Consider the following 17,796-nt stretch of genomic DNA (forward strand, 5'->3'; position numbering starts at 1 on the left):
CCCCCCTAAAATCCATAACAGACTCCCATCTGGAATAAGGGTCTGTTATCAATTTCTTTAGGGCCCACACATCGTTTTTTTACATTTAAGTCTTGGGTGCCTGCCTAAAATAAAAGTTATACTCACCCGATTCTCGATGCTGGCTTTCTCTTAAATACACCCTACAACCATTGCACGACTTTCGTTGTGCGATGGTTGTAAGGCGTATGGCCAGCTTTAGACTGACTGCAATGCAATAAAGATCAATTGGACGGTACTGCTGGAGGAGGAGGTTAGAGGCTGGAAGGACCAGTCTAAAAGTGCCCATACACCTGCCGCTTATCGTACGATAATCGGCAGGTGTATGGGCAGGGTGCGACCGCATCTACTGTCGCTCAACTTTCGTCTTCCTAGCCAGCTGGAAAACCTGCCGAAAATCGTACGATTTTCGGCAGGTTTTCCAGCTGGCTAGGAAGACGAAAGTTGAGCGACAGTAGATGCGGTCGCACGCTGCCCATACACCTGCCGATTATCGTACGATAATCGGCAGGTGTATGGGCACTTTTAGACTGGTCCTTCCAGCCTCTAACCTCCTCCTCCAGCAGTACCGTCCAATTGATCTTTATTGCATTGCAGTCAGTCTAAAGCTGGCCATACACCTTACAACCATCGCACGACTTTCGTTGTGCGATGGTTGTAAGCAGGGGCGTAATTAGAAATCACAGGGCCCCGTAGCAAAATTTTGTATGGGGCCCCCGTGATTGCTAGTTATGCCACTTGCAGAGCCCACCTGATATACGAAACAGCCCACCTGAGAGGGACCCTGCAAAGCCCACCATAGACCCTCTATGGTGGGCTCTGCAGGGTCTCAGATGGCCTGCACACCTCTTACCTGTCAGGGCTGTCCGCCTACGTGGTAGCCGGGCCCCCGCCTCCTCTTCCATCCCCGGGCCCCATCTCCTCTTACATCACTGGCTCTTAGGTCGCCGGCCCGGGCCCCACCTCCTCCTTCACTGCGAACATCGGCCTCTTCTGCGGCAGCTGCCGGCTCTCGCTGACACAGCTCCGCTGTTCCTCTTCGCGGCCGCTGCTGAGCTGTGTCAGTGACAGCCAGCACCCTGATATGCCATAGCAACCCAGGCGACCCACACGGCATCAGAGGGATGCCCTGGTCGGGCCCCCCTGTGCCCGGGCCCCATAGCGTCCACCTGGGTCGCTATGGTGATTGTTACGCCACTGGTTGTAAGGTAATTAAAATCTCGTACGATCTGCCCATCTTGGACAGGCAGATCGTACTTCTGATCATCGCAATCCCGCCCCGCTGAGGGGAGGGCTTCCGATGACTGCAATGCTGAACGGGCGGTGTGCGCTTGTGCACACCGGCCCGTTTGGCATTTGTCTTCCGAGCACGCCACATGTGCAGTGTTCATGTTGCGATTTTTGTTGTACGAAAACGCCACTAATCCATCGATTTTCGTACAATTCGAAAAAAGTTTTCTAGTCTGCCTGTTCAACCAAATTTGGCCAGCTACACAGTAATTGCAATCGTGCACTTTCCATCAACTGACTGATTATCGTACGAAACCGCGATCACGGACGATTATCAAACGATAATTGTAAGGTGTATGGCCACCTTCATACAGGGAGCATGCTTACAGTAAGGGAGAGTAGACAGATGACCTCATCAACACCGCTGTATTCCATAACCGCGACATAAAAAGTGGTGTCGCCCTCCTGGCTGCACAGTGACTCGGGTGTGTGTGAGTGTGAGTGTGTGTGTGTCATGAAAATTGCTCAACAGATTGACTGACTAATATTTCGTCAGGTTAAACAATGCTCCTCTATGGATCTCAACTGTGTCGCTGTTTGCCTAGAGTCCAGATTTAAGTGCAACAGATGTTTAGTTTTCAGCTTCGGGGACGTGCGGTCAGGGGAGGCGGAGCCTCACCTAAAATTATGAAAGAAAAGCTTTTTCTCCATTCAGATCGGCATCTAACAGGTTACACAGCAGGGAAATCCTCCCCGCTGTGTAACCTGTCATGGACGGAGTGCCTCAGCAGTGAGGAATAAGTCAGGGACAGGGAGGCTCCTCACTGTCTCCTCCCTTCCTCCTTTACACTAGCTTGGGGGTGGGGCGGCGTCCGACAAGGGGGTGCGGGGGCGGGGCTGGTGAATGGTTTACCTGGATCAAGAGGTACCGCACGTCACTGGTCAGTGTAATATCCTAAACATTGTAAAGCTCAAGCAGTCTGATGTGATGATGCTTAGATGTGTACATATAATATTATTATGTCCTGTATGGGGCAGTTCATCATTGCCATTGGCACAGCTCACCCGAGGAGAGATATCCTGGCTCTCATGTGCACTGCGTATTGTCCTAGCACAGTACACAAGACAACTTACTTATGCAATCGAAACCAGTTTGTCTGTGATTGAAAGCCTAAATAACTCCATGGTTCCTTCTTTTTTCTTCTTCTCCAAGTTCTTAATAACGTCACAGTTCCATTTTCCTCTGATTGCCTTTTAAAAAGGGGGAAGTAGAGTTTTGTAGTTGGGTCTAAGAATAAAAGTACATTGCCAGGCCAAAAAAAAGTCACACACTGTAATATTTAGTTGGGCCGCCTTTAGCTTTGATTATGGAACACATTCTCCGTGTGGCATCGTTTCCATAAGCTTATACAATGTCGCAACATTTATTTCCATCCAGAGTTGCCACCTGTCCTGGATTCACCCCGACAGTCCAGGTTTTGCATGCTGTGACACAAGATGTCATGCAGACAGGGGCAACCAAAATGATGATAGGGGCTACAGGCCCCACACTGAAAATAGTCCTAACTGTTATATTTAAATATAAATGTGCTACGACTTATTCTCCCAAAAAAATGTCCGCGTTTCGCTAGAGTGTTCGGGTTTCGCTTGAAGAAAAGGTGGCAACCCCATCTCCAGAACATCCCAAAGATTCTTAGTGGGGTTAAGGTCTGGACTCTGGTGGTGGCCAATCCATGTGTGACGATGTCTCATGCTCCCTGAACCACTCTTTCACAATCTGAGCCCGATGAATCCTAACATTGTCATCTTGGAATATGCCCAATGTGCCATCAGGGAAGAAGAAATCCATTGAGGGAAAAACCTGGCCATTCAGGGAGGCAGATGACCTCGTTTTTGGGGGCATAAAGTTGCTGAACCTAGACTAATTATCCAATGGAAGGCTCTGACCATTCTGCTTAGCTACATCCAGGTGGTGACTTTTTTTTTTGGCCAGGCAGTGTATATTTAAAGTGTATGTCCAGCAAATACTTCTTTTTTTCACAGAGAGAAATAAAAATGTGTTTTACATGTATGTCAGGGCAAAAAAATGCAACCCATCTCCAGAATACTTCCACATTTTCCCTTTTTTTTTTTTTTAAAGACTCTCTAAGTACAGAAAAAACCCTCTCTGTGAACGGAGGCTTTTGATGTGAAACTTTTGGTCTGGTGTGAACAGAGGAACTCTTCTTGGATTTGGAGGGGAACCACTCATTTTTTACTCTTTCATTTTATAGTGGGGTGCTCTACAATTTTGCAACATTTTAAAGGGTGCCGTGATGGAAAAAAAGGTTGAGGAACACTTTTCTAACATTTAACAGACCAAAAGGTTACAAATAGGCCAAGTTCTTTGTTAGACTTACATACAACATGCACTTTAATAAAGTAGGGGAAGACTAGAACCTGAGTTGACTTTTCATTGTTGTTGGTGTCCCTGTTGCAGATATTCCCTCACTTCTTGTATGGGGAAACTGCTGTCACTGCGACATACAGGTGAAACTCGGAAAATTAGAATATCGTGCAAAAGTTCATTTATTTCACTAATGCACCTTAGCCGTCTACCTGGAGATTTTGGAGCACTTCATGCTTTCTTCCGCAGACGAGCTCTATGGGGATGCTGACTTCTGGATCTGGGTTTTCATGAGCTGTAAGCCATAATCATCACAATTATGACAAATCACGGCTTGAACTATCTTGCTTTGCATGTAATGAGTCTATCTCATATATTAGTTTCACCTTTTAAGTTGCATTATTGAAATAAATGAACTTTTGCACGATATTCTAATTTTTCGAGTTTCACCTGTATAGGTCTTGTTCCCATGTTCCTCGGCTTATCTAAGCTGTGTGTACAGCATGAGTTTGCAAGGCATACGTATGGGGAAATCTCTCTGAGCAGGAAAAATCCATCACGGGCTTCTACTACATTCTACTTTACCCAAAACTCAAAATAAAATCTTGTGCTGGACATACACTTTAATTAAACAATATGTCTACATCTCCCGGGCCTTTTTTTTGCATACTGGTCCATGCATGCCCAGGGTAGTGTGCAAGCCCAGCACGATTCTTTGCTGATACATGCGTGGGAGTTGCGTCATCCTAGGCCTGGCCTAGGGTTGCCACCTGTCCAGGATTCACCCGGACAGTTCGGGTTTTGAATGCTGTGTCCAGGTTTCATGGCAGCAGAAACCTGGACACAATTTGTCAGGCAGACAGAGGCAACCAAAATGAAGACAGGGGCTACTGGCCCCCCACTGAAAATAGTCTCAACTGTGATATTTACATATGAATGGGCGGCAATTTTTATATTTGAATAAGCCACAACTCATTCTGCCAAAAAAATGTCCACGCGTCGATTGAGTGTTCGGGTTTCGCTTGAAGAAAAGTTGGCAACCCTAGCCTGGCCAATCAAGATGGCCTAAGACTCCGAACCTGGAAGATGGCCAGATGGCGATGGAATCCCCAGCAATGGAGGGCAGCACTGACATTGCAGCACTGGAGAGGATCGCTTTGCTGGATAAAGGTGACATAATGTCTTTGCACATTATGGCAAAAAGCTTTTTTTCATGGTAGTTTTAACTTCATTTTAAAGTAGAACTGAAGCCAACATTTTTTTTTTGCTTAAAGTAGAGAGGGATTAGAACACCGATCATGTTTTTATTGCCATCTGTGTCAGGTTTTTGGCTGCATCCCCCATTAGGGAGATTCACCCTCTCTATTTGTCCTGGTGACCATTGTCACTGACAGTGAAAGAAAATCCCAAATCTTGGGTTGTCACCAGAACAGAAATAGATGGGAATCTTCCAATGGGGCTATTACCCTCCCCTACTATATCCAAAAAGAGAAAAAAAGGAATGATGCACGCGTCCATAGACTTACCTTGCGTCTCTGCTCGTCTCCCAGCCGAGAATCTGAACTGCGCATGTGCCCGCCCCAAGATCATTCCTTTGCGGCCGCACGAGCAGTTCCTGATTCTCGGCGCGGGAGCGCGCAGCGATAACGAGGTAAGTTTAAACCGCTGTTAAAGCGTTTTTTTGTTTTTTTGTTTTACTTTTTGCCTATATCTACTGCTTGCTAGCAGTAGATATAGGCAAAAAAACCGGAGGCTTTAGAGCCCCTTTAAGGTTATTATGGCAGATACAACTCACGGTTCACTAGTACCCCCAAAAAGTGCGTCCTACAACAATGCATCTATAGCAATGCATAGACTGGGAGCAGGTTGGTGTCATGTACCTTGATGAGGGTGTCACTGCTACTTTTACAAGGTAACAACTGTACAAAGACATTGAGAGCACACAACGTGGACTGATCTACTTTGTGGTTACAGCGGAATAGGTTTCTTTTAATGCTTATGTGCAGTTTTAATATCTGCCTGGAGTTTGTATGGCCGAACCATGATCAGATTGGTGGTATGGTTTGGATCAAAATGCGGACCAGACCGCAGGCATAATGTGCGGCCGATCTCATTGTGTCCGGAGGGTGTGCCTACGGTGCCATTCACTTCAATGGACCGCCACAACCCCACCTTGCCCACAAAAGAGTGAGCCAGGCGCAATGCGTTCTGGCCAGGATTGGGCCGCAACGCACTGCATCTGGTGTGAACGGACCCTTAGTTACTTTGTCTCATGCAGAAGTCCCGGCATATCCTCTCCGGTTATCACATCAGCATTGTAATAGGAATACATATTGGAGTTGTTTCTGATAATACAATCAAAGCTTACTTGAAAAAAAATTAGTGAGTGCTGCCTTCCGTCTGCTCATCACTTCCATCAACTTCCTGGATTCCCAGTGTGCTTTGCATCTCTTTCCCTGCTGCTTGATGTGATGCAATCTCCATTTCTCAACACTACATATCCCATCATGCATTGCTTCCAGCAAGCAATGATGATGTTGCATTGTTCAGACATTGAGTTGTAGTTCAGAAGGCAGGCACTGTGAGATTGGTGACACCAGGAAGTTCATATTCCCAGGGCTGAGTGAAATGGTGTCAGTGCATTGAGGAAGTCTATCCTATGGAAATCTTCAATTAGTACGTTTACAAATATGGTTATCAGGCGTGGGATAGAGATTAAATATAAAGATACAGATTTATTTTTCGTTTTTGGCCATAGATTTCCATTATTCTGTGAACTCTTTTGAATATAATGTATTATATGATCATTAGGCATTGGGTTATTGCAGTGTCTTTCCCCCTGAGCTGGGTTTTTATGCGCCCCCTATGTAAAGGGTTTTGGTCCCATACTGAAGCTTTGAGCAGCAATGCTAAAGGGCGGGAGATTGCACCCCAGGCATCTCGCCTAAAAATGCAGCTGGCAGCACACACCCTGATATAAAACCACACAATATAAACACAGCACATGCCATCATCACAAGAACAGCTTCTGTTGCACTTATCTACAAGGCAGACTGATGTTTGAACACACTGACTTCTGGAGCTGATAGAACATTGATGTGGCAATGCCTGGCTTAAAGGGTAGCTGTAATCTTGGTATCGCTGTTTGCAGTTGGCACCCGGCTTTCACATACAAATGATCGGGTGCCCATAGAGTTAATCACTTCTATAATGCATTCGAGCTAGGGGAAAAAAGATAGTAAATGGCTATTTCCTATGCTCCTCAGCTCCATCTAGTGGCCATACTGTATTATTACAAAACACTACATTCCAACTGGGAACAAACATACTAAATACTGATTTCCTGTGCTCTTCAGCTTCATCTAGTGGCTATAATGTATTATTATAACACACTACATTTGAACTGGCAAAAAAGATACTAAATATTTCCTATATAATCTATCATTACAACCCACCACATTGACCTGGGGGAAAAAAGATACTGATACTTATTTCCTGTGGTCCTCAGCTCCATCTAGTGGCCATAATGTATTATTACTTCACACTGCATTCATACTGGGGAACAATATATTAAGAACATATTTATTTTTGGCATTATTGACCCAGAATGAACAGTAGGAGATATTTGCAGGGTGGAAGGCCTGCCAATTGTTTATAAACAGATTCCTTGATGTAGGGTTGCACAGATACCAAGTACAGTACTCGGTACAAGTACATGTACCGATACTTTAGACCGCCAAGACTACACTAGAGAAAAATTCAAATATTAGGAGGCAGCTGTCATGTGTAAGGAGCACACTGAGCTCCTGGGATTTGTACATCTCTGTTTTAACGTACGATTTTGTTTTTATAAATATAAATAAAGGGATGCACAGATACCAGTTTTGCGAGTACGAGTGCTGGTACTGGCCGAGTACTTACAAGTACGAGTACTGATACATTTTTGTTTATTGTCATGTGACAGTTTTTCTAAAACAATACAGACTAATGATTTCAGGACAGAGGTGGAGCGCCAGAGCCCGATCCCAGCTGCAACCGCTGCAACCCTGGTAGTTCTCATGAAAATGCCAAGTATCTGCACTGGTACTCGAAAAGTATCTGTGCATCCCTACCTTGATGTCTTGTCAGTAAAGCAATGAAGAGGCCGAGGGACGCACTGTTGTTGAGCGTTGCTTAGGGCATCAGTTGCCCTTAATCCGGCTCTGATTAAGGCCCTTTTAAAAGGACCTGAAATTTTAGAGACAAAGATATGAGACCTTGTGTATCCCTGGCAATTCCTAGAAATCAGGGACTGTTAGTAAATATTATGTTTGAAGATGACTACTATAATGATGTTATGGAAATCAAACTGGCTGCATCAGTACAATGTGTTTATATTATATCCTGTGTGTTCACCTGTCTGTTGGGTTCAGTTGTTTACATTTTCAACATATTTTTTGAAGTTTGTTTGGACACTTTAAACAATAATAGGAGAAGCGAAAGGTTTTACACACACACACACACACACACACACACACACACACACTGTATATATGCACCGTATGTACACACACACACACACACACTGTATATATGTACCGTATGTGCTAAATCATGAGGTGAGAGAAAGAGATTTGTACAATGTAAGGCGTGTATATAATTTTAGGTATGTGAAGCTACATGGTTTCAGTATAAACTATATTTGTGGTCCGAGCCTTAACAAGTAAGTGATACCCTGCCGCCCCCCCCCTCGCCTCCCCCCAATGGCCTGTGGTGTGCCTTGGCCTTCTCAGGTCAGTATGCCTAAAAGGGGGCATACTCTGAATGTAAATGAAATGAATTAAATGAATGAAAGCAAGGGGAATGGGCGGGTGGGGACGTTCGTGACCCGCCGACGTGAATCCCCTGTGAGCCGTGCCGACTTTAAAGGCACAGGCTCCTCCCACAAATCCAGGCTAGCCTTCGGCCAGCCTTCAAACTTGTTGTGTAGTTGTCTCTATTGGTGGTGAAGTTGTGTCTGTTTGTGGTATAGATGTTTGGTGTAGTTGTCTCTGCTGGTGGTGCAGTTGTCTCTGTTGGTGGTGCAGTTGTCTCTGTTGGGGGTGTGGTTCTGTTGGTGGGGTAGTTGTCTCTGTTGGTGGTGTAGTTGTCTCTGTTGGTGGTGTAGTTGTCTCTGTTGGTGGTGCAGTTGTCTCTGTTGGTGGTGCAGTTGTCTCTGTTGGTGGTGCAGTTGTCTCTGTTGGTGGTGCAGTTGTTCTGTCCTGTTCACCGGAGACGAGGCGCCCTGTCCTGCCGAATTTAGAATCCAATTTTCGAACGTGTCTAACTGATGTCCCCCCAAGACCAGTATGCCAATTGTCACCACATCACACTAGACATGTGCACTGGCAAAAAATGTGTTTCAATTTGGATTTTGTGTTATTTCGTTTTTCGGGATTCGGGTGTGAAAGTCAATTCGGATTCGGACGAAATTCGTTAGCGGCAGTTCGTTCGTACGTTCGTTTTGTTTTCGTTTCTTATTCGGTTTGTTCATTCGTTTCCAACAAAGTGACATTTGAGGGGGAAAATATGTTTTTCTCCTTCTCTGAAGGCACTTTGCTGCAACGAGCGAACGAACGAAGAGAATAAGAAACGAAACGAACGTTTGAACGAACTACCGCTAACGAATTTCGGAAATGGAAATTCGGATCCGTTTGCATTCGTTATATCTGTAATTTGGATACATCCGAATGTCCAAATGTCCGAAAATTCGTCCGAATTTCGATTCGGAACGAAACGAATCGCACACGTCTACATCACACCATAGACATGAGATTGTCTTGTAATCTGCCCAGACTGTTATGTGTACAGCAGCATAACCAGAAGCCACCACACTGAATAATGACTTCCTCCACGTGCGCCACCATATGACTTCACTAGTTGTTCAACTCGTTTTGCCTGAATGACCGATACTGACAGCAGTGTGCTGAGCCTTTGTGGAAACATTCGATGTTACACATTGATCCAGAATGCCGGAAGCCCATTGGAAAGTCCGTAACAAAGTCCAAAAGTATTGGATTAGTCCATTCTTCCCCCAAGTATGTAACAAGAAAAAATTTGGACAAATTTTACCTATTAGGACTCCGAGTCACACGCGGCCACAGGGGGGGCATACGTGTGTTTGTACATGTATATACTGTGTATAATATATATATATATATTATATATAATGTTCATATACTGTGTGTTCTGTATATCCGCAAGCTCCTCTCCTCAGTGATCAGCAACATTGTAACTTTGTAGCAATTCACAAGGTGAGAAGCTGCGGCAGGGGGCTGATCTGTGTCAGACAATGTGTTGTAGGAGAGGAATCTGTGCATACTGTACTTCTACTTGGTCATAGAATTTTCTTATGGGATGAACATCATTTATTTCACGTGTGGCAGATTTCCCTGTGGGCAGTGAACTGTGATACAAGCTTATCTCTGCTATACAAGTAGAGAACAATGGGCTACATTGTTTGCACCTTTTTTGGTCATTGCCGTCTATTGCAGTCTTGCACCACACTCTGTCGTGTTGTTGCATAATTATCTGACATTGTTGGTTGTGTGACAGTTTGATCACATATATGTCTAGATATATGTTGGCAAATACTGCTGCCACTTGGCATCTGCAGTCTGCAGATTAACGTTCTCAGGCACAGCCCCCACACTGTGATAACTGTGAAGTAGGATTATGCATTTGTGTATGATGTGAACTAGGAGCGCGCTCTAGTGCTGTGATTATGGTCTCACTGACAGCCTTGGGTTTCAGGCTAATGAACCAGTCAGCATTGTTTCATGTGATCACTCTGACAGCCAATCATGGTGATCACTGGAAGTATGAAGCTGCAATTGCTTGAATTTGCTTTGTAGGGTGTTACAACAAATTAAACCTTACAGCGTAAGGACTTGTTACTATCTGAATCCCCTTTAGAGAGACTGACTCTCGCTTTATACTTCAGAGTTGTCACCAGAAGAGGAATAGAAGTAAATCTTCCAATGGGGACACTTGTTGCAGTGACAGCTGTATCACTATGTGGCTATTTTGGGAAGATTTCCTTTCACTTTTTCTTCAAACACACATGAGCGTTTTTGCGCGGTAAAACGCGCAACAGGTGAAAGCTCATGTTTGCCTATGGGCATGGTTCTCAAAGAAGTACAGGAGCTTCTTTGGGGCGTATTAACGTGCGTATCCTGCTGTATCCATCAGGATACAGCCGGATACCCCCTCGGAAACTCGCGTTTGCCGCGCGTTTCTTTTACCGCAAATCGCGGTGAAACCGCGCGGCAAACGCGAGTTTCCAATACGCTAAGGTGTGAACCCAGCGTAAGGCTTGCATTGCCGGAGTCGCATGTTTGTGCCAATGGAGGCAGAAAGGTGAATGCTGCGGGGGCAGGTCTAGGTTAGAGAAACAAGTTGGTCAGCCAGAGAAGACCATCCTAGCCAATCACCTTTCTCAGCATGTCATCCCTTCTAGTTTGGGTTGACCTGAAAAACCCTCCTAGCCAATCAACATTCTATCACTTCCAAATACAGATGACCAGGAAAAATCATCCTAGTCAATTAACCTTTTCACCATGCCATCACTTCCAGTTATGGTTGACCAGGAAAAACTATCCTAGCCAATCAACTTTCTCAATATGTCAGCTACTCTTGACCAGAAAAAACCTTCCTAGCCAGTCAACATTCTCAACCTACACGCGCGTTTCTTTTACCGCAAATCGCGGTGAAACCGCGCGGCAAACGCGAGTTTCCAATACGCTAAGGTGTGAACCCAGCGTAAGGCTTGCATTGCCGGAGTCGCATGTTTGTGCCAATGGAGGCAGAAAGGTGAATGCTGCGGGGGCAGGTCTAGGTTAGAGAAACAAGTTGGTCAGCCAGAGAAGACCATCCTAGCCAATCACCTTTCTCAGCATGTCATCCCTTCTAGTTTGGGTTGACCTGAAAAACCCTCCTAGCCAATCAACATTCTATCACTTCCAAATACAGATGACCAGGAAAAATCATCCTAGTCAATTAACCTTTTCACCATGCCATCACTTCCAGTTATGGTTGACCAGGAAAAACTATCCTAGCCAATCAACTTTCTCAATATGTCAGCTACTCTTGACCAGAAAAAACCTTCCTAGCCAGTCAACATTCTCAACCTACCATCACTTCCAGTTACTGTCGACCTGGAAAAACCATCCAGTCCAGGCCAATCAACTTTCTCAACATGCCATTTCTACCAGTTCTGGTTGACCGGGGAAAACCATCCTAGCCAATCAACTTTCTCAACATGCCATCACTCCCAGTTACACTTGACCAGGAAACAACATCCTAGTGTAGCGATAACTCCCAGCAAGGAGCCGCTGTTTGCCCGGTCCACATCTAGTCAGTCTAGGAATAGATTTCCATCTGCACCCATTAGCACTAACCGCCCTCTTCTGATGCCCATAAATTGATGTCCACTTCAGTGATACGATGCTAGTTGAACAGTTTATTGAACTTCTTGTTAGGGAGAGAGGGTATAGGGGTTCTAGGTGTCTAGGGGTAACCATCATCCGCTCCAGACTCACCGGATCTTGTAACAGTAAGAATACACGTCCACAATCCAAGAAAGAAACACTGACCATGCTCTGAAGTCCACATGGATCCAGGGCACTTCAAGCGCCTGTACTGGTCCTGGTTCTTTTCTTCTTTCAGGCCTCCATGTTGGAGCCTCAGGGGAACATCTTCCCTCACTTCAGCCAATGCCCACCCCCTGGCCTTGGCCTAGCCTGGGGGGCAGGCTGAACAGGACCCAGCCCTAATCCATGGCTGGTCCAGGCAAAAGAGAGAGCACATGGCAGCTCCCACCCATATATGTACACTATCCCAGCAGGCATCACTGGCTGAAATAAGCCCAGTGGTTGACTGCTGTACTGTACACATATTACAGTGTCTCCTATTGGCTGTCCCCCAATATGACCGAGTCTCACTCCGCCCAGGGGGGTACAGACAAGGTTAGACACCTGGGATTAACCATGTAATTGCTACTACAAATCCAGCCAGGCTGTCTACAGCCCCGGCTATCACTAAATGCATAGTAGTCACATCACAAAAGGGGATGGGCCCTACACTAGTCAATCAACTTTTTCAACCTACCAATACTCCCAGTTACTCTTGGCAGGGGAAAAAACCTTCCTAGCCAATCAACTTTCTCAAACTACCATCACTTTCAGTTACGGTCAACCTGGAAAAACCATCCTAACCAATCGCTTTTCTCAAGATTCCATCACTCCCAGTTACAGCTGACAAGAGAAAACCATCCTAGCCAATCAATGTTCTCACCATGTGATCGCTCTCATTTACTGTCAGACCGGGAGAATGTTCTCTACTATCTATAGGCCAGATAATTACATTCTCCTGTCAGGACTGCGGTATCTGTGTAAGTCTCTTATCAGTTATTAACATGCATAGTACACGGTCTTCCATATAGTTTCTCAACAGCCCTACATCCTTTCTGTTATGATTCAGTTGAAATAGCTCTTTCACACATCTAGTTTTTTTTATGTGTATTTTCCTTCCTCATTTCTGACTTATGACACCCTGTGAGGTCTGTTATGGGCAGAGGGGGAGGAAGTGTCTTTTACTAGAAGTTCATATATAGCTTCTAACCCATTGCTGTATCTCACTATTGCAACGTCTTCCTTGTTGGCCTACACAGACTATCCCCCTTCAGTCTACCATGATTGCTGCTTCCAGAATAATTCACCTTACCAACCGCTCCTTGGTCACACACACACACACACACACACACACACACACACACCCCCAGCCAACCGTTCTACTGGCTTCCATGTACTCCTTTTTAGTGAGATTTGCGTTGCACATCCTGTCCTCGTCACAGATCAGTAGTGATGAAAAATCTCCCCAATAAGAGCACAGACATCAAATAAACACATGTCTTTTATTAACCAACGAGGCCACCTCAATGGCCAATCAAGGCACTCTGGACAGAGAAATGTCAGTTGGCATAGTTCAGTTAAGTTAGGAAAATCAGGCCCCAGTAACAAAGAGAACCTAAATCAGAGAGGAGCTCAGAAGAGCAGTGACTGCAGAAGAGGCTTTCAGGGTAGTATCAGGCAGGCTTTTAAGCGAGGCTTAACATTAAGAACAGGCTCACTTTAATGTCTTGTAATGAGTAGTGTCAATGCTTCCTAATTTGTATCTCCACCCTGACAGAAACTATAGAGTGATAGGTGAAGAAGTAACTACTGCATATTATTATTATTTTATTATTCCCTGGACACGGGAAGCCCAGGCGGTCAGCTGGCAATCCCTGTTCATAAGACATTGGAAGCATAATTTTGTGGAAAGAGCCAATGTATATGTGAATGGAGCCAATCTACCATATAGATCAAGAAACGGTGTCAAGCTTCAGTGATGAGGTGATGGTTACGAGTGACCCCATAAAAGACATTCCTGTGAATGTTTGTACAACCCACAAGATGGTTCCAACCAATGTGTAGAGGTCGTTAGCTCAACCAGTGGTCCATGAGCACCTCCAAGCATATTTTATTTGATATCTGTAAAAAAGATGTCAAGGCAACTGAACTTACTGTATTTATTTGTTCTTGAAGACGCTTCAAGAAAGCAAGCAAGTTCAGTTGCCTTGACTTATTTTTTTACAGACATACCCTGACCTGGATGAATGAGAACCTGCACAGACATACTTTTATTTGAGTATCTCTCTTTGTAACTTGCACTTTAAATCTAATCTTATTCTTATTTCTGCATCATTAGGACATGTCAGGGGTGGCTGCCGCCCCGGTGGGCAATGACCACGTGAGGGATCTCCAGAGTGAGGTGGAAGGAGTAAAGAACATCATGTCTCAGAATGTGGAGCGAATCCTGGCTCGAGGAGAGAACTTGGACCAACTAAGGAATAAGACGGAGGACCTGGAGGCCAGCGTAAGTTGTCATTAACTTCATCTGTATAAATGATATCCTCCGAGTCCAAACTTGTCCTAACATTCTCTTCAGCTGTCATTTGGCTAATTTATATTTTGTATATTTGCAAAATACACCACCATATAATGTGCATAGGCCACCAAAGTTTTGACTAGATCATCTTTCCTGTGTAATTAAAGGTTGGATTAGATGATCTTCATGTTCTTTTTCAACTTATTTTGTCAATTAAAGGTCCACTACACACAAAACCCTGGTGATGGTGTGTACAAATATTGTTACATTGCTTTTTGTAGCACAATATGCTTTTGCTGTGTGATATTATGTGCCATTGCAGTCTGGTATGTTGTTTTTGTTATATCAGGTTTCGTTACTGGTTGATGTTATTTACTATCACACTGTGATCAGTTCTGTAGACAATTCGAATCACGTGATGTAACGATATTATACAGTATAGTTTTTCTTTGCAATACAATGTTAAATGGCATATTATGCTGAATGCAATAAGATGGATGAGTCAATTTGAAGCCCAACTGCGGGCTCGGCCCTCAAATGTGTGACCGGTCACCTTGTCACACATTTTAACATTATCCTGCCAAGTTTTTTGCCGGGGGAATGTGTGACGGGCAATAGGTCAAGCATTCCAATGCTTTTGTCAGCTGCTCCAGGGCAGAGCAGATCGGCAGCACAAATCGTATGTGCAGGAGAACCGATCTGCCCTGGAGCAGCTGATCGTTCCTGAAATGTCACCTCTGTCCGACTCTGTGACTGCGATCTCACATTCCACAAAGTCGGATAGAAGTGACATTTCAGGACCGATCAGCTTTTACTAGGGCAGATCCGTTCTCCTGCACATACGATCCGCGATGCCGATGTGCCCTGGAACAGCTGACAAAGCATTAGAATGCTTGACCTACTGCCGGTCACACATTCCAACCACATGACCGGTCACACATTCTAACCTAGTCACAGTCTTTGATAGAACAGCCCTCCTTTCCTGCCAATGGTGCTTTCTGCTTCAATACAATATGAATGAGTGGCACTGTGTGGTGACACCCCTTAGGGGCAGGGCCATGACCCCAATTTATTCATAGTATATCCTGAGTATGCCACAGAACAAGAGGTGAGAGTAAATCTCCCAATGAGGAATGCGAGTGCCTCTTCTACCTCTGCCTGGGCCCGACCCTGCTTGTGTTTTTTGCCATTGCATTTGGGTATTTTCAGCCAGGACTGTTTTTTTTAGCTCTAATTGGCCCTCATTGCTGAAAGTAGTGGTTCTGGTGACACATTAAGATTGGTATAACTTTAGCTTAAAGTGTTATTTAATCACCACCTCAAGCAACTCCTCTCCCTTCTCTCCTCATTACACACACCTCACTGAAACTTCAGCCTAAAGCTAGTAGAAGTTTATAGCTGAACTCTGGGAATTAAAAAAACACTATCCTGGAAATGGTAGGGGTCCTGGTGAAGAATAATGAGCTGTAATACCATTTTCCTCACTCCTGCAGACTTCCTGCGCCACCTGTCCCCCTGAAGCCTCTCATCTAGGGTGTATTTTCACTGGTGGTGGTCACATGTTGACATCTTCAAGTACAATGCAAGTCACTTTAAATAGGGAGCTGTAGTCACATTCCATGGCATATGACCACTAAGGGAAGTGTTTAGATATTTCTGCGGGAGATACAATAATTAAAATGAGGAGCCTTTAGTTATTGAAATTGTAAAAAATGGGAATGTCGCATCAAAAGTTACTTTTGGGTAAAATCTGTGACAACAGCTTGCTGTGATCTTACTGGAAATACACTTCCTTCTGAGTTTCCCTTTTGCTATCTCAGGGTGTCCCTCTATTATTTATCACTAATTTATAAAAGCACTGACACAGGGGCTCATACATTAACAGCAGGTATTCTTGGAGGTTACTTCATTCCTCCGTATGGTGCCCACAAATGGTTGTCCGCTGCAGCTGTCATATGGCGTAGAGCACGTCAGTTGAGGCCACATGGGTTGTATCTTTTTTAGTAATCCATACAGTTTCCTCATTTGATGTCTACTCTCCTTACGGTTATTCTCTATCTCCTGCAGTCTGAACACTTTAAGACCACATCCCAGAAGGTTGCCCGGAAATACTGGTGGAAGAATGCAAAGATGATCGCCATCATCTGTGTGATTGTGGGAATCATTGTCCTCCTCATCATCCTCCTCGCCACTGGAGTCATCCCCACATAGACTGGTTTTCTGTTTCCACCTTCTTCCTCTTCACTCCCCCACTGAAGACTCACACAGACCTCACATGGATGAATCCCCAAAGACTGGCCAAGAGAAATTCTAAATATCAATGTATAAATGGAGCCTCAAGCTGTCCTTTTTGTAGATGTGCCCAATTCCTCTTAGTAGAACTGTGTGCTCCTGCTTTTCTACACTTTAGCAGTAATCTTTCTAGTCTGAAATCAGCCAACACCGGAATGCTCCCCGTCTGTCTTTTTGTATCCATGTTCGGTTAAAGATGAGATAAAACCCTTCTTGCATAGAATGACATTCTTCTCATATAAATGTAACCTTAAAACAGAACGTAAAAGCTTTATGAAAAGGAACCCTGCATAATACCTAGTATAGACTTTAGTTTGGAGTTGTGTGGATGACCATAGCAAACACATTGTGTCAGCAGATCTTATATATGGGGGTCTATTGGTGGGGTTGGCCTTTTGGCTGATGGACCTTCTCCAAGATATGAACTGCACCAGGAAGTATGCTGTGCACAGAATCTCACCACACATTATCTGCATTCACAGAGGAACATGTTCCAGCAATCTGCACAATCTGCAACTTACATAATTTTTATTTGCTTGCTGTCCATAGAGTGTTCATTCCATGAATGAAAATGCAGAAAATTGAACTAGTTAGCCTGATTTAGCGTTTTGTTCGAGTCAGTTGACATCAGCAGGGGACGTTCTGGGAAGGGATGAGAACCAGGGGTAGGGGCAGGGGCATCATCCTGCAAGCTGCTACACAATACAGGGGGGTCTTTTAGTATATATACAAGGTAGTGTGTATAGCAGGGGTGGATAAATGAATATGGAATTAAGGAGCCAATCTGTCCAATCCAGGAGCCAGCAGGAAATTATTAGAAGTCAGGTCCATTGACAACTAGAGAAAAACTCAAAACAGCCGCCTCCATTGACAACCACTAGAGAAAAACCCAATGGTTATGCACCAGGTGTAATTTTTAAGCT

The 17,796-nt window shown here is 44.6% G+C and overlaps 1 protein-coding gene across 2 annotated transcripts in view; it reads left to right on the forward strand.

Annotated features, from left to right (window-relative positions):
* The window catches only part of VAMP8 (vesicle associated membrane protein 8), a 32,536-nt gene extending 15,608 nt beyond the window's left edge, over positions 1-16,928 (forward strand). Inside the window, exons 2-3 of one of the 2 annotated variants that reach the window (XM_018555816.1) lie at positions 14,402-14,569; positions 16,649-16,928. In XM_018555816.1, coding sequence (XP_018411318.1) covers positions 14,402-14,569; positions 16,649-16,792 — 312 coding nt within the window. In that variant the 3' untranslated portion in view covers positions 16,793-16,928. Of the gene's footprint in view, positions 1-14,397; positions 14,570-16,648 lie in introns of both variants that reach the window. The other variant, XM_018555817.1, reaches the window with a different exon arrangement.
* Positions 16,929-17,796: the final 868 nt, after the last annotated feature.

The sequence above is a fragment of the Nanorana parkeri genome, unplaced genomic scaffold (assembly GCF_000935625.1).
Source record: "Nanorana parkeri isolate BGI_ZX_2015 unplaced genomic scaffold, ASM93562v1 scaffold214, whole genome shotgun sequence".
Lineage (NCBI taxonomy): Eukaryota > Metazoa > Chordata > Amphibia > Anura > Dicroglossidae > Nanorana > Nanorana parkeri.